This window comes from Elephantulus edwardii, unplaced genomic scaffold (assembly GCF_000299155.1).
Source record: "Elephantulus edwardii isolate Elephantulus edwardi_28Jun2011 unplaced genomic scaffold, EleEdw1.0 scaffold00507, whole genome shotgun sequence".
Taxonomy (NCBI): domain Eukaryota; kingdom Metazoa; phylum Chordata; class Mammalia; order Macroscelidea; family Macroscelididae; genus Elephantulus; species Elephantulus edwardii.
The window spans coordinates 307099-328320 of record NW_006400257.1 but is presented as its reverse complement, the minus strand read 5'-3'; the positions used below and the strand labels follow the sequence as shown (position 1 = coordinate 328320).

Below are 21222 nucleotides of genomic sequence, written 5' to 3'. Positions count from 1 at the left end.
ACTCACTTTGCTCTAGTCATACCAGCCTCCTTGATGTTCTGTGAACATGGCCAGGCATGCTCCCTCTTCAGGGCCTTTGTGCCCTTGTTCTCTTACCTTAGAAATTCTCTTTCCCATGTAACCATATAGCTTGCTCTGTCATCGGCCTCCTCCACTTGAGAATATCACCTCCTGAGTAAGCCTTGTTAGATCACCTTCACCCTTTATCAAAGTTCATTTCACTCTCATTCTTCACACATACCTGTTTTCTCTTTAATTTTCATTCATATGTATTTTACTTATTGTCTCTTTCCTGTCCTTAAAAACAGGGATATTTTACTGGAGGAGGTATTTTAGGGGTTTTTTCATTACAGTATTACTAGCCCACAAAGTGTTTGATACATAGTAAACATTTAGTGAATGAGTTCATTAACATAGTACAAAATTTGAAAGATATAAAGGATTTTCTTGTAAGAAATCACCTTCCTGTCCCTGTCTCCCAGTTTATTAATTTCCTTTCTGGAGGTCATCAGAAGTTACTGAGTATCCTTTTTACAAATAGCTTCAATACCTTTTCCTTTTTTTAATATTTTTGTTAATTTTAATGAAAGTTTACAGAGACTTTGGAATTCCATTCATTCAGTGTTGCACTTTTCTCCCTGCCCATTCCTCCCCTCCAGTTCGCTTTTCTCTTTGAAAAGTCAAAGAAAAATTCTTTGTTATACAATCCCTCCCCCTAAGTCCATTCCACTATGCAGTCTTCATTCTGAACTCCTATCATAACAATAATATCTAATCATATATCCCTTTTAAACAGTTCTCTCCCTCATCTGTTTCAATGCAGTATACATTATTTATCCCATTTTTCTCAGTCTCTCCCCAACCCCAATGTCAGTCCCGTTTTACAACAGTGGCGCTGCACTATGCAGTATTTGTCCTTTTGTGACTGAGATATTTCACTCAGCATAATATCCTCCAGGGTCACTCATTTATTATAATATTTCGTGAATTCCTTGTTTTTCAATACATCATAGTATTCCATTGTGTGAATATACCAGAGCTTCTTTATCCATTTGTTTGTTAATGGGCACTTGGATTGTTTCCAACTCTTTGCTATTGTAAACTAAGCCGTGATAAACATGGGTGTGCATATATCTGCTTAAGTGATGGTTATGGTTTCTTTAGGTCAATACCTTTTCTGTTTTCTCAGTTTATATCTTAGACAGCATTTTATAAATATATAGTTCTATATTTATATAGACAGCATTTATATATATGTTGTTGTTGATTGCCATCAAGTTGAGCATGACTCATAGTGACCCCATGAACAAAAGGCCTGAAGCCCCTCTACAACTATCAATATATATCAAAGTTCATAGGCATGTTATTTAGGAAGTGGATACCCTGCTTCCAGACCTGTCATAGTATGTTATTGTTGTTATGTACCTTTAGAGTCACCTGTGATAATATAGCGACCTGTGTACAGCAGCTCTGAACCTTTCCCTGTCCTGAGCCAGTCTTACTAATTCCGACACACCAAACCCCATTGCCTCATTTGCTATATCAATCCCATCTCATGCAGGGTATAAGTATATAAATATTTTTCTGACTCTAGATTAAGGGCCAATATTTATGAACTATGTATGCCCTAAACAATTTGAAGTATTTCTTCTGAATAAATAAGGAAGGAGGGAAAACCCAATTATCTTGGCCTCTGTTTTGTTTGTACATCTTCTTACGCTGTTTTTTTTTTTTTTACTTTTTCATTTTTCGAGGATGTTTAGTGGTTACACGTGCAGAGATAGTATTATTGACAGTTCAAGTTTGGTATTACTATGTTTACAGAAGCTCCCCACTTTCTTCCATCTTGTAACCTTACATATATTACTTCCATCTCTGGGCTTGAGCTTTCTTTTCTTCTGGTATAGATTCAAGATTCTCAGTTGGGTAACAGTGAGGCAAGAATTGGGAAATGGCACACTGCTTTCAGAATGTACAGTTCACCTAGGGACTTCAGCACACCCCTTTATTAGGGCGTACAGCCTGGGAGAAAACCACTCTCTTTATAAATCACACCAGTTATTTAATTGAAATATTGTATTCCTTTTGCATACAAACTAAATTCTATCCTTCACTTCATTACTACATTTTGTGATCCTGAAATCTATTTACATATAGGTAATACAGGACTAAATACCTAAGATAATTTCCTAGAACTCAAATCTCTTGAGGCCCAGGGGATTATTCTGTACCTTCTTTTATAAATTTAAGATAGAGGGTGAAGGAGAAAATTTGAGACATAGACTTAAGAGCTTCCCCTCCGATTATAAAGGACATTCAAATAAATTAGATAATTTAATCAGATAGGTCTTTCTTGTAAATAAAGCTGTTTAACAGATTTTTGGATGATCTTCTCATGATGCCTCAGTCAAGCTTTCCTGATGGTCTTTTACCCAGCAGGGAGTGAAGAGCAAGGCCAGCCTGCCCAACTTCCTTGATCACATCATTGCCTCAGTGGTAGAAAATAAGAAAACCTCAGATGCTGCAAAACGGGGCTGTAATATGACTGATACCCAGAGGGAGGTGAAGGAGATGGTGATGGGTCTAAACGTGCTAGACCCCCATACTTCTCACTCCTGGCTCTGTGATGGGAGACTTCTGTGTCTCCATGACCCCAGCAACAAAAACAATTGGAAGATCTTCCGGGAATGTTGGAAACAAGGCCAGGTGAGAAAAATACAAGTTGTTCTGGAGACTAGCTATCTGCCTGTGTTACTGTCAGTAGTTTCTAGGTCATTGTGGGAGACCTTTTGTCAGAAAGATTTAGACTTAGTATCTATCTATATCTAATTCCTTGTAGACAGACAACCTTTCTACTTGGAACTGCCTCAGGTTTTTAAAAACCAAAAAGATTCTTAAAACTAGATAGTAGATCCTTTTCTTCTAAACTGTGTAACTCATTCTTTTAAAAAGGCCATTGATGAAAAAGAATGTATTCAAACTTTATAAATAAACCAGTATAAAAATTTTTTAAAAGGCAATTAAAATTTCTATGAAGTGGAATGTTAATATTGATGACACTTTGCAAGGAAATCCTCCAGAGTGGCTGATACTTTCTTTTTTTTTATTTTTATTAAATTTAATGAACATTTACAGAGATTTTGGGTTTCCATTCATTCATTGTTGCACTATTTTCTCTACCCTCCTCCCCAGTTCGTTCCTCTTTTTTTCCCCCTTGAAAGTCTGTTTTAATTGTCCCATTGCCACAGTGCTTGTCAAAGCCAGTTCTGATTAATCTCCTTTGTCGTTGTGTCCTTTGCCATTCCCTATCACTCCTCCCTGAGAGAGACTTCACCCTGATTCATAAGGAAATGGGGATGGTGTATTCTCTTAGCTACTTCCTGCTGAAAGGGGGCGCTGTGGGTTTCAGGGTGAAGATCTTCTCTCACTATTCTAAAGGGCCCCTTTGGCAATAGGAAACACATAGACAATTATGGAGATTGATTTTGGAATTTAGATGCACTTGGCTGATACTTTCTATGTAAATGTTTCAAAAACACACACTCCCAGATATCACTCCCAGATTTTTTCATTTCAGGAGGTGCAGCAGGAGGAGGGGAGTTTTGGATTGTCTTGATGTTAGAGATTAACTGGATAGTTTTCCAGTTTTGATGTGAAGAAGTGTTCACATGGTTGGATTTGTCATCATTTTTTGGTCCCCTCACTTAAAACACAGAGGTCAATAGATACCAGAGCGCTGAAGTAATTTATATGGCATGCTCTTCAGGGTGAGAATTAAGTATAATAATAGGGAAGAAACAGTTTCTGTTGCTTTAACTGACAAGCTGAAAACCACTCTAAAATTTGGAAAGAACAGATCAGTGTGGGAGAGAAGAGCCTGTCTTCAAGGAACCCTCCTATTCTCTCCCTTACGCGTAAGAGGTAAACTCACAGCCAAGTCCACTGCCATCAAGTCCATTCTAACTCATAGCCACTCACTTTGGGGTTTCAGAAGCTGTACATTTTAATGGAAGCAGACTACTCCCTCTTTCTCCTACAGAGTGGTACATTCAAACCACTGACTTTTTGTTTAGAAACCCAGCATGTAATCTGCTAAACAGGGCTCCTTCTAAAACTAAAGTGTTTCCAATTTTAATACTTTTTTCCCCACAGCCAGTGCTGGTTTCAGGGGTACATAAAAAACTCAAGTCTGAACTCTGGAAGCCAGAAGCCTTTAGCCAGGAATTTGGAGACCAAGACGTGGACTTGGTGAACTGCAGGAACTGTGCTATCATTTCCGATGTGAAAGTTCGGGATTTCTGGGATGGCTTTGAGATTATATGCAGTAAGTAATTGGGTATCTGGCTCAGTAAGAGGGGAAGTGAGCATCTAGTCACCCAGCCTTGCCCCGAGAAAGGCTTCACAAATTACATCCTCTTTCTGGAGGAACATTCTTCCCTGAGGCTGTGCTGCGTGTAGCCTGCACAGTAGCTGCATTGCTCCCAGAGCATGTCTGGGCTCTGGCACCTGATCCTAGGAGGTGTGTGGAACACTTTCATGCTGAGGAAGGCGGGCAGAACCCCCATGAGACAGAAATGTGTGGCATGTACTACAGCAGAGGGCAAGCAGAGCAAAGACACTCTAGTCTATTAAAGAGATTTACAAGCCTGAAAGAAAGAGGCTAATCTAAAACTTTCACTCACTGGAAAATCTGGCAGTAGCCCATCAGCAGATGTGTGTCAGTGCTTTCTGTTTTCCAGAGCGACTAAGGTCAGAAGACGGACAGCCAATGGTGCTCAAGCTCAAGGACTGGCCGCCTGGGGAAGATTTTCGAGACATGATGCCAACAAGGTTAGTTTGAGCCAGAGATTTGATCCTTTAAGGACATTGTGACGTAACTACAGAAAAGTGAACATTGCCTCTACTTTTTTCCCCTCAGTAACAAGTTAAGTCATCTTTTGTGCCATTTTGTAGGTTTGAAGATCTCATGGAGAACCTTCCTCTTCCAGAATATACCAAACGAGATGGGAGGCTCAATCTAGCCTCTAGGCTGCCGAGCTACTTTGTAAGGCCTGATCTGGGCCCCAAGATGTACAACGCCTATGGTATGAGGGAGAGGCCGTATTGCTGATTTGGGGCACTTAGTTTATCTAGAAAAACCATCCAAAGCACCCTGTTCTCATTTCACTTGGGTGGGATCTGTGGTCAGGGTCCTGTGTGGAGGTGAAGGCAGGTGATAGGCTCTGGAGAAGTTAAAAATACCAAGGGCAAGAGAGCTCTGGTGACCTAGTGGCAATCCCAGTGGTACATGGTTTGAATCCACCAGATGCTCGGCTGGAGAGGGAGGGGCATTCTCCTCCAGTACCAGTCAGCTCCAGTTTGACAGTACACACACACAAAGTAATAAAATAAAAAATACCAAGGGCAGCTTTGAATATGTTTGCATCTTTTCAAAAAATGTTTGAATATTTTATAATTTAACATAATCTTCATCATTATTTCTATTACATCAGCTATTCACATAGGGCTTTTTCCCCTTTCATATTTTCTATCCCTGTTAATAGAGTTTGCCTTTGTTGTTTGGTGCTGTCGAGTTAGTTTGACTATAATGACCCTGTGTACTGAGTATGTTTGCTTTTGTTGTATTGATCTGCATAACAGTCATATGGACGCAGTCCATGTGTCTCTGCTAGTTACAAAGTTTCCTCTCAAAAATTAGAGCCAGGGAGACAGAATTTTTCCGTTTTAAGAGACTTGATAACATGACAGTAAAGTAGTTATTCAGTGAGCTATTTATGAGGTTTTAGTGATATGCAAATGAATGCCTACCTTTATTTGAATGTCATAAATGTCCATTTAGGGAACTCTGGTGGTGTAGTCTAACCCAAAGGCAGCACGTCTTCCACAGTTCAGATTTGCAAGGGAGAAAATGGACATTTTCCATCCATGTGATTTGCCACCTCAGAAGCCCAATAGAGAGGGTCAGCTATGAGTTGATTCTGACTCAACAGCAGTGAATTTTGCATTTTTTTAAAGAAGAGAGAGCTTTTGGGGGATGGAATGGATTCTGCGGCCAAAGCAAAGTGGAATATTAATCTAGCTAGAAAATCATTCTTAAAACAGTATAAAATAAACAAGTTAGCTTGACTATCTCAGTGGACTAATTTAAGACCACTGTTGGGCCTATATAGATTCTGTTTTCTATATGGTATGGTCTATATTCTTCAAAATATTACTCCTCCTTCACCTTACATATCTTTATGTTATCTTTAGGTTTGATAACCGCAGAAGATAGACGTGTTGGTACAACAAATCTTCACTTAGATGTGTCTGATGCAGTTAATGTGATGGTGTATGTTGGAATTCCCATCGGGGAAGGTGCTCATGATGAAGGTACAATTTCTAGACCTCACTGTTTCCCAATGGAGAATCATGGCCTTGGAGTAGAAATAGCTGTCATCTTCATCAGGCAGGTCCACTGGCTTTTTCTCAAGCCTGATGTGTATTGTGGCACCACAATACAATGAGAAATTCTAGCAGAGTACGCTAGTCGTAGCTCCAAAGTCATTCTCTTCCTTGGAATGCAGCCGTTCCCCCTCAATTTATAGTATCACAGACAGGTATGAGGGAAAAGGACAAAGTGGTCAGCTTAGCCTATCAGCTGGGTCAGCTATGGCTTTATCATTAAATGATAGATCAAAAACCAGGTCACCTGCCTGAAAATGAAGCTTGAAAGTGATATTTTACCACATTCGCACTCCCTAGCACTAGTGTTAAAGTTAGTTAATAGGTACTCATTATGGACATTTTGGAAAATGAAGACAATTTTAAGAAAATCACTTAAAATTTCAGGAATAACATATCATTATTTTGTTTTAGTTCCTAACATTCATTTGCTTTTGATGCTGCACACCTGTAGATTCTTCTGTTATGTTGTCTTTTAGCAGATTGTAATTGTCAAGCACTGGAAACCAACCCTCTTAACAGTCCATAAAAGCTTTATGCTTTATGGGTTTGAACTCAAAGAATCCTAGAATTTAAAAAGGCCTTGAGAAAGTTTACGTCTACTGTTATAGCTATTCAGTTGGAGCAAAAAGAGTGTTTTAAAGAAAAGTGTACCTCTACAGAGTGGAAGCTCTATTTGAAAAGGGTTTAGTGTCATTCTCCCTGTGTGTGAGGAGCTTAGACCAATAGGAGTTTTAATCCTTTCGTTCTACCATATTTTTCTTCAGAGAAGTGAAGAGTGCTAGAAACTAATCTTACTTGAAATTGGACATTTTGCTCCCCTTGGAGATGCTGCAGTGACTGGTTACATTGGAAAATGTCTTATCTTTTCAGAAGTACTCAAGACTATTGATGAGGGAGATGCTGATGATGTGACAAAGCAGAGGATTCATGATGGAAAAGAAAAGCCAGGTGCTTTGTGGCACATCTATGCAGCCAAGGATGCAGAAAAGATTCGGGAGCTGCTTCGGAAGGTATGACTTTGTGTGAGGGCTGCTCCCAGGTGAAGGATCTGGGAAATGGCATGTCTGCAGTTTCTGACGTGGAGTCCCCTGGCATGATACCTCATATCACATGCTCTAAAGACCAGAATCTACACAGAGGGGATGTTGAATGGAATCAAGCAGAAACTCTGGCCCACTCACAATGTTATTGCAGCAAATCGGGTTTGTGCCGCCTAAAGTTTTTTATGTTTGTATCTGTTTTATTTTGGTCATGGTTTTAGGTTGGAGAAGAGCAAGGCCAAGAAAATCCCCCTGATCACGACCCAATTCATGACCAAAGTTGGTACCTGGACCAGACCCTCCGTAAGCGACTCTATGAGGAGTATGGCGTGCAAGGTTGGGCCATTGTACAGTTCCTGGGGGATGCTGTCTTCATACCTGCTGGAGCCCCGCACCAAGTGAGTAGCTGCTCTAAGCATTGCCTGCTTTATTTCTTTTCCATTTTCTTCTTTACAACTGTAAATGCTTCTTTATAAAAATTTTAAAGGGAAATTCAAGCCTATCTCCTTCTCCTTCCCATTCTGTTTCCCTGACCCAGAGCTAGCCTACAGTTAACTATAGTGTGTATACGCGTACTATATTTCCAGACTTTTATACTTTTCTTAGTTGTTTTTTCGGGTTTTTATGTTTTAAATGAAAGTATGATAATAGTATTCCTATATTTGGGTTTTATTTTATTTTTTTAATATTTGTTTTTTAAAGTATATCATGGACATTGTCCATATATTAATGTCTATAATATCTGATGTATTCTCTTTCCCCACCTCATCCCAGGTTCACAATCTCTACAGTTGCATAAAAGTAGCAGAAGACTTTGTATCTCCAGAACATGTAAAGCACTGTTTCCGCCTGACCCAGGAATTCAGGCATCTTTCTAACACTCATACAAACCATGAGGATAAACTGCAGGTAAATAACTCCCCCTTCATCCCTGCTCTGTCACCTCCTTCTCATACACAGAAAGCACATCCTCCTTCCTAAGGGTGTTCTCTCTCTGTCTGCTCTAGCAGTGAAGGAGAAAGAACTTGGGGAAACCATGTCTGGGAGATGTGCTCGAGTCCTCACTTCATGAGTAGTTATTTGGTCCTCTTCATTTTCTTTGTTCCAAGAATTCTTTTAAGCTGGCTAATTCCATTATGCCCGTTTTTAGTTTCTTTGCCTCTGAGAGGTACAGTGTTTTTAGTGTTAGTAACTTTCCCATTCATGTTTCTGAATATGAGATACTGTCCCAAAGCAGATTTCCATGCATCCTCCCTTCTTGACTATAATCTATGTCGCTAAGAATCTTACCTCAGAGGAGCAAGAATTGGTTTCACCTCATAGAGCCAAGCTTGGTAATCAGATTATGGTTCTTCCTTCTGCCCCTAAGATGGAGTGGAACTCTGAGGGCAGAATCGCATTATTAATACAGCTGGATGCTTTAGTGGGATAAAAAAGAACAAAGAATCTGAAAGCAGGGTTCTCTAGGAAGGTAACTGAATAAATACTCCCCACCTTGTGCTTGTAGCTAGTTTTTCCGCTTTGTGCCTGTAACACAAATATACATTCTTTGGGTGGTGATAGATCAGATTGGAAGAGGTTTTTCTTGGTTGGTGGATAGTCAGTTACCTTCAACTCTAAGTCATAGCTATTTTGCAATTCTCTTTTTCAAAAATAGGAAATAGTTCAGCCATAAAGTTATTATTATTATATAAACCATTTTGTTGTGTCGTATAGTCAGGACTGATCTTCCAACGCATTTTCAGAGGCAGTTTAATCACACAGGAGGAGATTACCCATCTCTATCTCACAGAGCAGCTGGCTGATTTGAACTGCGTGCCTTTGGGTCCAGCACAATTCCGTACCACTAAGCCACCAGATCTAAGTATATGTAAAGCATAGTAACATTAATATTATAATAGATTTCAGACCTTACTTCCTTCAGGGCCTATAACATGATCTTTCTTCACTGCTCATTCCATTTAGAATAACATCAGCTCCTATACCAGTACTCAATCCCCTTTCATTACTTTATTCTTTTATGTAGCTTTTCTCTATCTCATGTATTTTACCTATTTGTTTCTACTCTATTAGACTGTAAACTAAAGGATTTTTGCTTAATTCACTGTTTTTCCCATATTCAGTCTCTGACACATGGTGGTTTCTTAGTAAATATTTGTAGAATTAGTAAAACAAAGACCATAAGGGAAACTTGTGTGCCCATCACTCTGTTTAAGACATAAAGCATAATAAATGTTGCTGAAGTCCCAGTGTACCCTTTACCATTTCATTTCCCTTATTTTCCCTGCCCTAAGTAACCACCAGCTTGATTTTGGACCCTGTTAAAAATTGTCTTTAGCTTGTTCACTTTATTTTAATAATGCTTATCATATCTTCCTGTTTTACAACAATTTATAAATAATACATATCCTTAAAAAATTACAAAATATATGTATATATCATACTGGAAGCAGGAGTGGCATCCACTTCCTCCAAAAATATCCCATAATCCTACGTACCACATTGCTTCATTTCATTCAGCTGGGCACCTTTGACTAAGTTCTTGACTATAGAACCTTCATTTCCTCCATTGCTCATCTGTGAAATAGGCTTTATAATAGAATTTATAGATGATGATGAGGATTAAACAAGAATCCATATGAAGGGTATACCAGTAGTGCCCAGCACTTGGATGATAGTGATTATATATCCTTTCAAGTGATTCCATCTGATTAAAGACCTTTTCTGATTGAGGACCTGATGCTTTATGTGACTTGTCAGTTGTCCTAGGGATTGATTTGGGAAGTGTGTAGCCCTTGCTGGAGAATATTCTAACAAGTGAGCGTATAGTAAGTGTAGAAGACACACAGCCTGGGGCAGCTGTGGCCTGACTCTACTGATTGTTCTCTCCAGGTGAAGAACATCATTTACCACGCAGTGAAAGATGCTGTTGGCACCCTCAAGGCTCATGAATCCAAACTGGCAAGGTCTTAGGCATGGCAGAATTCCAGACTCTCCTGTGAAGCAGGTCTTTCACTCACAACACATACAGGGAACGGCAGGGGTTCTCTGCTGGAGCAGAGGCCTTTAACTCGGAGCCAGTGTGGTCAGTATTACAACCTCTCCAGCCACTCTTTTCTACGCTGCCTCAACACTGAAGATCGACACAGGAAAGTTGCACTGTTCACACACACAGTTTCAGAATCCACACTGAGGGCACCACATCCCATCCTGTGGCCTTTTGGAAATTCTAATTGCCAGGAAATCAATGGGCTTTCCTGCACATTCTCGTGATTTCAATTTCATGGAAACCAGGAATGTGGGCACATCTTTCTTTTCTTTTTCTCTCGTGCCTAGTTAGGTGGGAATGTGTTTGGAGGTAGGGGGTCATATAACTGGTACAAGTATGGGTAATTGCTTATACACACCTGGTGGAAGCCTGACAGTGTCTTTGCACATGACCTCTGATGCGGCCCATCCCAAGACACAGGGTGAAGCCATTCCCCACACTCCCGTGAACACTGGAGCCTTACAGAACCCAGGGAGAACCCATTGCTTTTCCCAGGAGGCTCCAGGATTAGGAAATGTGTGTATTTAGTGAAAAATAGGTTTGTAGTGAAATAGTTACTATTTCATGAAAGTAGATATTTTTAGAATTTTTGAAATACCACAGTTGTTTTCCTGGATTATGAGGAAAGGCACATTACATTTAGTCTTCCTTTCAATAAAAGTATTTGAAGAACTATGATTTTTAGACATCAGCTGCCCATTATAGCACAAAATCAGCCAAAGCAGAATTTAACAGAATTGGCTTCTTTGGATTCTTTTCATTTCTCCCCCTCCCATCATAGTCCTATCTTGAAGGAACAGTCATCTGAGAAAGAACTGTCATGTCTGAGCTGTGTTGTGTTCCACACGTACACACACTGGCAACTCCAGGAACCATGTTCACCCAGTACCAGCGTTCCCTTGGGACTCGTCACAGTTTTCCAAATGGGAAGGAGCATTTTATTTCCAACATGAGTTTTTGCTTTGTTTTAAGGGGGAATATTTTTTGTTTTGGGGTGGATTTTTTTGGTCCAGAAATATTTTTAGCAAAACTTTCCAACTCAGTGGAGTTTTATTAAGAATTTATTTGAAAATGATGGAATTCATTGGCCCATAGGTACATTGGGAAATGTATCTATCTTCTTCTCCAGCTGTACTGTAGTGCCCTGCAGGCTTGTTTATATGTTCACAGTTAACTTTTTTTTAAAAAAATAAAAGTCATTTACTGTAGAATACTTTAATTTCACTTTCTGTATTTTAATTTTGTTGAAGGGCTGATTGGGATTTCCATGTTCTTATTAAAAATCTAACAAATCTGTTTGGAGTGGACTAAATTCTTCTTGCGCCAACCATTCTAAAATCAAGATCAAATGGAGGGCAGGATTGAAGTATGATTGCTCATTACCCAATTATTGCTCTTTGCTTCCTGATCTTGGGCTCAACTAGGAGAAAGGGAAGTGCCAGGGTAAAATCAATAAGGTTAGGGACTTTAGGGTGAAGGAATGGGCCCACATAGAAAGGAGTATAGAAATTGTTGTTGTTGTTGTTGTTACGTGCCATCGAGTCGCTTGCGACTCATAGCGACCCTATCTACAAGAGCCCTAAACACCATTCTATCCTGTGCCAACCTCACCATCTCAAACGCACTCATTCCCACCACTTCAGTCACAGACTTGATCCATTTCATCGAAGGTGGTCTTCTCCTTCGCTGTCCCTCCACTCTGCCAAACATTATGTCCCTCTCCAAGGACCATTCCCTCCTTGCATCATGCCCAAAGTATGTCAGATGAAGCTTCAGAATCCTTGACTCCAAGGAGCATTCTGGCTTCACCTTCTCCAGGACAAACCTGTTTGTTCTAGCAGTCCATGGTTCAACACTCTTCTCCAGCACCACAGCTCAAAGGCATCAATTCTCTTTCTGTCATCCCTATTCACTATCCAACTCTCTGATGCGTAGCACGTAATTGCGAAGACTATAGCCCGGATCAGGCACACCTTAGTCTCCAGCCTGACATCGTTGCTCTTCAGTACTCTTGAGAGGTCCCTCACAGCTGACTTTCCTAATGCAATTCATCTCTTGATTTCCTGGCTGCTGTTACCAAGAGTGTTGATTGTGGAGCCAAGTAAACTAAAACTGTTAACTATCGCAGTCTCTTCACCATCCATACTGATGTTGCCAGTTGGCCCAGTGGTGAGAATGTTTATTTTCTTGATGTTGAGCTTCAATCCATATTAAAGACTGCAGTCCTTGACCTTCTGCAGCAAGCACTTCAGGTCCTCCTCAGTTTCGGCAAGCAGGGTTGTATCATCTGCATAATGCAGGTTGTTGATGACTCTTCCACGAATCCTGATGCCACATTCCTCTTCGTACAGCCCAGTGTCTCGGATGATCTGTTCTGCATACAGATTGAAAAGGTATTGAGACAAAATACATCCCTGATGGACCCCATTCTTGATTTTGAACCATGCAGTGTTTCCCTGATCTGTTCTGACGACTGTCTTGGTCTAAGAATAGGTTTTACATTAGCACAATCAAATGTTCTGGGATTCCCATTCTTCTCAGAGAAGCTTGTGGTCCATAGTCAAAAGCCTTTGCATAAAAAAAAAGCCTTTGCATAGTCAATGAAACACAGATAGACATTCTTCTGGTATTTTTTGCTTTCTGCCAAGATCCCTCTAACATTAGCTATAATAACCCTAGTACCATGACCTCTTCTAAATCCAGCCTGCACATCTGGCAGTCCTCTGTTAATTATAGAAATTAGAAGAAAGGTTTCCCCATAGTTATACTTCGTGAATGGAATGGGGAAAGTACAGTCCTACCTTCCTGGGGTAGAGTCTAGGGAAAGAGCCATAATGTGTGGCCTGAGCAGGATTTTGAACAGTCAGTTGTCTTCCTCAGTGCAGGAGGACTGCCCACATATGCAACATGTGGTGTTGAATCCACATTGGTGTTATCAGAAGGCCCAAATGAAATTTATTTTCAACAATTAAAGTGATTTGATTGGTGAGAAGAGACTGCATTCCAAACAGAAAAGGCCTTTTGGAAAGGAAATTAAGAATAATAAGATTTGTTATCAGAAGCTGATTCTGTGAAACATCTTTCTAACATTTGAGGCTGGCATTATAATTATCAGGGTAGAAATAGGATCATTGTGTGGTTCAAGCATACTGAGTGAATAGGGCCATGACGCTGAAATAGAGTGGTCTGAGTGTGTTCTTCTGGCTGAGATGGGCACAGGTTGATGCTGTATGGTCGCTATAAGGATTATAATCCATATAAAAGGTGGAGGGCTAAAGAAGCTTTAAAATAGGACAGAAAAAGAGAACAGTGATGTAGGGAAGAGGGGGAGGTGGAAGCTTGGTTGCTTTGAAAATTAGGAGGTGAGCTAGCCTACATTCTAGATATAAATGTTTCAAAATGAGGGCATGCAGCCAGTGCTTGCTGATGTGGTGAAACTGGAAGCCTGGGCCCCCTGTCCTACCAGGGTTTTGTTTTTGTCCCTCTGTTCAAAGAGATCTGGCTCCTCCCCCACTAAGGCTATCTGTCCACTTGGGGAGCACCAGAAACTGTTCCTCTGCAAATGTTAGGGAGGAGATGGGAAGGAGCCCTCTTCTGCCTAGGGGGATTAGTAATCATTGAGAAAAAAGTTGGACTAATGCAGCTATCCCTTTGACTTGAGCTTTTACGTTAGTGTCTACAGGGTAGGGGGGTTTGAGAATCAACAACTGGTAGGCTATTCATGGTTCAAATCCATGATGCACCAGGGAGAGGGATGGGCAGTCTCCTCCCATACAATTTACTGAGCATGAAACTCCCCGAGGGTCAGCTGTGTGTTGGTTCCGACTCCAGAACTTGACAGCAAACAAGCCTATTTACAGTTAATTTCCTGGGCTATGATAACAGCATGCCGGTGGTTTTATGACCCAGTGCAAATTATTTACCTGTTTCCCATTTCCTTACCTTCAAAATTAGGATAATTATAATATCTGTTTATAGGACAGTCATAAGAAATCACTAAGATGATAGCTTGTGAAGCACTAGCACAGGTCCTGGCACACCATGAACATTCAAGAAATTATTCTTTTTCCTGGTCTTTTAAAGCCTTTCAGCCTCGTGTAGGCAGCGCAGGAGATGAACTAGGACTGGTAACTGCATGGAACAGTGAAGTTCTGTGAGGACCGTAACCCTGGACTTGGAATTGGAGAAAGAACAAGCAATTAGGGGGAGGCTTGGTGCGGAGCGTCAGAGGCGCATGCCCGGCGACAGCAGGTGCAGGGGGCGCACCGCTGCCGCCGACGCCACCGCGGCCTCCCCTTTAAGAACCGCCGCCACCCACGGCCCGCCGCTGCGGTACAGACCTCCCCTTTAACGGCGGCGGCTTCGCGCTCCGCTGCCCCCGCGGCGGCTGCTGCTGCTACTGCGGCTCCTGCTGCCGCTGCCGCCCGGCCTCGGGCAGCTGCATCCTCCGGGCCGGGTTCCCGCCCCGCCCGGCCTCGCTATGGTGTCCTGGATCATCTCTCGCCTGGTGGTGTGAGTGCTGCGGCGGCCGGGCGCGGCCGGCCCGTTAGGAGGGCACTGGGGGCTCCGAGGGATGGGGGCTGGGGGTAAGGCGGGGGTTGTTAACGCCTGGGATGGAACACCTCGCGGCATACAGCAGAGTCCATTTATAAGGCACATCATCCCTAAGGGGTCCCCATGGACAAGAAGGTATGGGACGCAGGATTGCAGGAGCGAACATGGGAAGCATGACAGGCCAGCCTTCCCAAGAACCTCACTCCTTTTATCTTCTGCCCATTAAGCACCCTGCACCCTCTCCTGTCCTTGGAGCTACCAGGCTTGATGTATAAGGGGAGACAAGTATACCCCTCCCCCCACCTCTCAGGCCTGGCTGGAAAAGCTCCTCAGACCTGAACCCTTATTTCCTTCGGATTGTGGGGGGCCTGGCAGGGCGGCCTTATCACTCCCGTGGACCCATTCCATAGATTAAAGCCATTGCCAGCTCTTTTAACCAGCCCTCCCAGGGGCTCAGACCCTGCTCCAGGCACTGTCAAGAGACTAAGGGGTGAGGGCACATGCTTTGAAGGCCTACAGCCTCCTAGGAAGGACATCTCTAACCTGAGATGCTTGGAAGACAAAGTGTGGGAGGTAACAGGGAGAGTATGTGGGTTCCCTGGAACTGTGAGAGCCACTGGAGGGAGGACATTAGGTGGCCTTTATTTTAGCTTGCCAAGCCACAGCATGGAACTATGCCCCAGTCACCTCCTCCCAGGCTGGAGAAAACCACACCCACGACCCTGAACTTGAGGGTTTTGCACCTCTTCCTCCACATTCCACTCCCCCAATACAACCCAGCTGCACAGGCCATTTTGGAAATACCGTGCCTCAATCATGCAGGTCCACGTGGGCACCTATATATTGTTAAGGAAACAGCCTGACAGTCAATAGCTTCCCTCAGCAAACCCCTGCCCTAGCTCAGGACTTTGCTCCTCAGCCTCCAACTTGAAGGAATGACGCCCCACCCTACACCCCCGCCCCCAGCATTCCCTCCCTACTGCTTTCTCCTATTCCTCCAGTGCTGTCTGATCAGCTGTGTCCTCCCTTCCTCTGTCCCTCCTTCCCCCATCTCCTGCAGTCTTCAGAGTGGCTGTTTCGCTCTTGCCCCACGAAGTTCCCTGAGGAGCATCAGCCCTCTCACGCCTCACCCTGAGTCTTGACTGTGGTTTTTAATGAGATCACCTGGAGGCCTCACTCCTGCCAGGGCTTACCCTGAGCCCTGTCCTGAGTTTACCTAAGGGACTGAACCTTTTCACCCTTTGCATTGCAGGGCCTCCTGCCCCCATGTCCTCTGCTCCGCAGGGCCACAGTGGTGCCACTGACTTCTAGACACCGCACTGATAGGTGGTGTCCAGTTCCAATGCAGAGCTGGCCCTGCCCTGCCCAATTCTGAGACAGCGAGACAGAGTAAGGGCAAATGTACACAAATAGGCATGATCTGGGAAGAGAAGAAATCCCATTGGTGTGGCCAGACCCCATGATATGTTTGTGCATAGCCAAGGGGGTTGGACTCTGATGTCTCTGTGCTTCCTTCAGGAGAAAAACAGTGGTGGAAGAAGGGCATTTAGCTATATCACCTGAGTCATGGCTGCTTGTTAACTTCTGACCTGAATCATCACTCCTGCTAGTAGATGTGCCACTCTGGAGTTCTGTCCTTTCTCTCCTTATCTACCCAGAGACTTTTGCAGAGTTGGGAGGGAGAGGCCACTGCCTCTGACAGAAGGACTCTGTAACCATGCCTGCCTCCCTAGGCTCATCTTTGGCACCCTGTACCCAGCCTATTCTTCCTACAAGGCCGTGAAGACAAAAAACGTGAAGGAATATGTAAGTGCATGACCCCGTCACCTCTCCCTCAACCCACATGGTAGAGGAGGGAGGACAGAGGATCACGTTACAAATGAGTGGCTTCAAAACAATGCTTGCCAGCCACCACCAGCAAGATCCTGGGTCAAAGAAGGGTCCCGGGTGTTCATCCCCCGGCCTTGAAATGATCTGCAGGCAATGTTAAGGTCTTCGGTGTCCCTTTCCTCAGCGGAGTTGGCAGGTGGGGATCCTGGGTGTCCTCCTGCCTATCGCTGCCTTGATCAATAGGACAGAGTTGGGGTCCTGGGTGTTCCTGGCCCCTCAACCCAGGCCCCGGTGAACACGGCCCTCTGCACCCTCAGGTGAAGTGGATGATGTACTGGATCGTCTTTGCCTTCTTCACCACAGCTGAGACGCTCACAGATATCGTGCTTTCCTGGTGAGCTCCAGAATCCCCTCCCTGAATCTCAGGGTTCAGGGCCTCTTGACTTGTTCTACCCAAACAGAAGAGAGAGACTCAGGGTGGGGCTCCTCCACATTCCCAGGGGGGCCTGGCTGTCTGAATAAACACAGACATGACTCCCACATTATTTTCTGGTAGCAGCTGAAGTACTGCCGTAGAATTCAAGAGATCTGCATTTGCCACAGTAGCCAAGAGATCTGCATTTGCCACAGTAGCTGTGACCTCAGACGGGTCACATCACTGTACTTCACTTTCCCTACTTGTAAAATAGAGGTGTGATTCAGTCCATAGAAACATTGGATGCTTGTATTTCAGAGGCATTTTTCCAGATCCTGCTAGCCTGTAACAATAAACTGGAGCATGGGGATCACTAGGATGTGCTGGACAGGCACTGTTCCAACCTGTGGTTCACAGGGTCGCCATGAGTCATCAGCAACTCAACAGAATCTAACAACAACTAGATTATGTATGAGCACTTTGAGAACAGGGACTATGTCTTAATGTCTTAACCATCTGCATATGTATAGCAGGAACTCAGAATTTTTATTGAATGGAAAAAAATGTCTTTGGAAGAGAAGACCAGTGAAGTGCAGAAATATTGGAAGTGAAAAGGAGAGTGTCACAGAGAGTAGAGACAAAAGGTCATGCATTTGTAGCTTCTGAGGTCTTTATGGCTTTTGAGAATAAATTGTTTTGGTAGAGGAAGGAGCAGGTCAGGTTAGAAATGGAGGGAGGGTAGTGAGAGGTTTGATGATGGCCTTGTGGGGGTGCAGAAGGCCTGGAAGGGTTTGTAGTGTTTACAGACTGGTCCTTAAAAGCAAGGGGCATTCGTGCCAAGGAGAGACGTGCCCAGAGCACATCTAGGGAGGCTGTATCTGCTTCGGGGGAGGGAGCTCAGGAAGGGCAGCTAGCGAAGGCTCATGTGTGGATCTGGAAGGTTAAGGAGGACACTTTGAAGGTGCTGACCCCAGCACAGAGGACACTTTGAAGGTGCTGACCCCAGCACAGAGGATACTTTTTAGGGGTGAAAAGGTGGGAATGTAATCACAGGATCACACAGTTTGATGGGTGGAGGGAGTGGTGGGTTAAGGAAATGGCAAAGACCCAGTGTGGAAAAACAATGTATACAGAATTTGTAAGTAAACCAGAAAAAAAAATAAAAAGTTATCATTTTAAAAAAAAAAGAGTGACAGAGTAGACTTGGAGGAGGGCAAGGACAGTCCTTTGGAATTCCTTTGAGGTCACCAATCCACTTCACATTTTGCCTCTCAGCCTGGTTCCCTGGTGCTCTGAGAGGTGGGAAGACATGAGGGGCCACGTGGGACGATGGCACCCACCTGATCTGCCCATGCTCTGCCAACTGTGTTTGTCTCCCCCACCCCTAAAACCAGGTTTCCTTTCTACTTTGAACTCAAGATCGCCTTTGTGATATGGCTGCTGTCGCCCTACACCAAGGGGTCCAGCGTGCTCTACCGCAAGTTTGTGCACCCGACACTGTCCAACAAAGAGAAGGTTTGTGCCCACGTCCAGCCTCTCCTCCCAGCCTACTCGAGACCATGACAGCCCCAGTACCTCTAGTCACATGCATTTCCAGATCTCCCCTGCACCCTGGGCACAGAATCTAAAATGACCTGTCAGTGCATTCAGCCGGGTGCGGGGGAACAAGGATGGGGACAGGCCCTTGGCAGAAGGGCTCACCTCCTCCTTCCCCCCGCCCTCAGGAGATTGATGAGTACATCACACAGGCCCGGGACAAGAGCTATGAGACCATGATGAGGGTGGGCAAGAGGGGCCTGAACCTGGCTGCCAATGCCGCGGTCACAGCTGCTGCCAAGGTGAGGCTCTCAGGCCCTACCCCTTGACCACCCTCCCACCCCTTCTGCATCTGCCCGTCTTCAGGGCTGTGGGAGCTTTGGGCTTGCACAGATCTGCATGCAAGTTCTGGCCCTCCCACTGTCCAGCCGTGTGAACTCAGGCAAGTCACTTCTGCTTTCTGAGTCAGTTTCCTCATCGGTAAAATTTAAAAAGGAGAAAACAGCACCAGGCCCTCACACTGTTGCAGGACTGGGTGAGGACAGTGGGGGGCGCACTGAGCCCTGGGCCTGCTGTCCACACCATGGTGACCTCTCTCTCCACCCCGCCCCTCTCCCCCCCGCTCCCCCGGTGCGTGGTGGTGACCCCAGGGCCAGGGGGTGCTGTCAGAGAAGCTGCGTAGCTTCAGCATGCAGGACCTGACCCTGATACGCGACGAGGACGCGCTGCCTCTGCAAGGGCCTGAAGGCCGCCTCCGCGCAGGTTCCGGCAGCCTCCTGGACACCATCGAGGACTTGGGTAAGGCGGAGCCCTAGCTGGGGCTGGAGCCCGGGGAAGCCAAGCGCAAGAGACCCTGGACTCCATGTCCCCTCTCTCCCCCAACCAGGAGATGACCCTGCACTGAGTTTAAAGTCTAGCATGAACCAGGCCGACCCCAGGACAGAAACCTCTGAGGATGACACAGGGGACAAGGCTCCCAAGAGAGTCAAATCCATCAAAAAAGTGTCCAAAGTGGAGGTGAGAGTATGCACCAGAGCTGGGGAGGCAGGGAGGAAGGCAGCTCCGAGCTGTCTCCCTCCCTTCTTCCCTCTGTTTTCATCCCTCCTCCTCACAGCCGCTGGCTTCCAAGACCCTGAAGACCCGGCCCAAGAAGAAGGTATCTGGTGGGGGTGACTCAGCTTGAGGTCCCTCATCCCCCCACCAGCTGCAGGGCAACAAGAAAGCCCCAGCTCCTGCTCCACAGATGTGCCGGTGGGCAGCTAGCTGTCTCAGGCCTGGGGGCCCCTTCAGGTGGCCATTTCTGATGCCTGCCCCAGTGGCTGCTCCTCCACAAGGGGCTTGGAGAAGAAGAGGGAGGCCCGCTGTGGGGGGTCCAGGCTGGACTGAGGGCTGAGAACCAGCCATCCAAGGAGGCGGGACTCCTGGGAGCCTGCACCTTTCTCTCCCGCCCTGCCTGCCCTGCCCACCCAGTGCCTTGCCTTGTGAAGACCATGGCCATGCCCTTCTCTGAGATCCTATCACACACCTACTGTTCTCCCCAGGGAGTGGGGCAGCGCCCACTTGGACTGAGGTCTCCAGAAGAGTGGGAATGAGTGGGGAAGGCCTTGGGCAACCTGGGCAGGCCTCCTGGCCTTTGCCACCTTGTGTAGGGGTTGGGGTGTGCTAAATGACTCCGATGACCAGGCTGGAGCTGGGGGCTCCTCCCGGGCATCAGATGGGGCCCTTTGCTACATATCCCCACTAGGAAAGAGTTAGGGGGTTGTGAGAGTTGGGGATAGGGGAGGGAGGTTGAAAGTGTGATGTGAGTGTGTGTGTGTGTGTGTGTGTGTGTGTGTGTGTGTGTGTGTGTCCGGTTCTAGGGCTATGAAGAGTTTAGGTCCAGGGCATTCCCTCCAGGAGGTCTCTTCCCTATTCTCAGCCCTACAACCAGCTGGCCCTTCCCTTTCCCAGCCAGCCCTCCTAGTGTCTGATGCTCAGGGGTTCCAGGCTGAGATAATTGGCTCTAAGGGGCTACTTCCCTTCCCCTCTGTCCTAGACGCCCCCTTCATTCCTGCCTCTCCCCCGGGGTGGGCTCTGGGACCCTTTGGGCAGTCAGAGCCTGCGCTGAGCTTGCAACTTCGCTCTTCACCTGGAAGCGCATGGGCGTCCCTTCCCCCAGGCCACGTCCTGTGCCAAGCTCACTGGGCTCTCTGTGAGCGGACTCTGCCAGAGCCCAGCCTTCCCTCATCCCCGCCCCAGCTTCTGCCATGGCTGCAGTCAGGGTCAGGAGCAACATATGAAGAGGAAAATTCATTCAGGAGCCACGGGGCTCCCGATTCTGTGGAAATAGGGTGAACATTGGACCTCTGACA

The 21222-nt window shown here is 45.2% G+C and overlaps 2 protein-coding genes across 4 annotated transcripts in view; both read left to right on the top strand.

Moving 5' to 3' along the window:
- The window catches only part of KDM3B (lysine (K)-specific demethylase 3B), a 110649-nt gene extending 100189 nt beyond the window's left edge, over positions 1-10460 (top strand). Inside the window, exons 16-24 of the mRNA XM_006903081.1 lie at positions 2440-2706; positions 4153-4324; positions 4740-4830; positions 4954-5084; positions 6253-6372; positions 7318-7457; positions 7709-7885; positions 8262-8396; positions 10380-10460. Of these exons, the coding sequence (XP_006903143.1) occupies positions 2440-2706; positions 4153-4324; positions 4740-4830; positions 4954-5084; positions 6253-6372; positions 7318-7457; positions 7709-7885; positions 8262-8396; positions 10380-10460 (1314 nt within the window). The remainder of the gene's footprint in view (positions 1-2439; positions 2707-4152; positions 4325-4739; positions 4831-4953; positions 5085-6252; positions 6373-7317; positions 7458-7708; positions 7886-8261; positions 8397-10379) is intronic.
- Positions 10461-14835: 4375 nt separating this feature from the next.
- REEP2 (receptor accessory protein 2) lies at positions 14836-20096 on the top strand. Of its 3 annotated transcripts, none has more exons than XM_006903079.1 (8): positions 14836-15048; positions 16824-16896; positions 17238-17314; positions 18730-18850; positions 19060-19173; positions 19522-19669; positions 19758-19888; positions 19986-20071. In XM_006903079.1, the coding sequence occupies exons 1-8, from the start codon at positions 15017-15019 to the stop codon at positions 20052-20054; spliced, it is 765 nt and encodes a 254-aa protein (XP_006903141.1). In that variant the 5' UTR covers positions 14836-15016; the 3' UTR covers positions 20055-20071. The 3 variants fall into 3 exon arrangements, with proteins under 3 accessions (XP_006903141.1, XP_006903142.1, XP_006903140.1); XM_006903080.1 differs by having other exon boundaries at positions 19528-19669; positions 19986-20054; XM_006903078.1 differs by having other exon boundaries at positions 14932-15048; positions 16749-16896; positions 19528-19669; positions 19986-20096.
- Positions 20097-21222: the final 1126 nt, after the last annotated feature.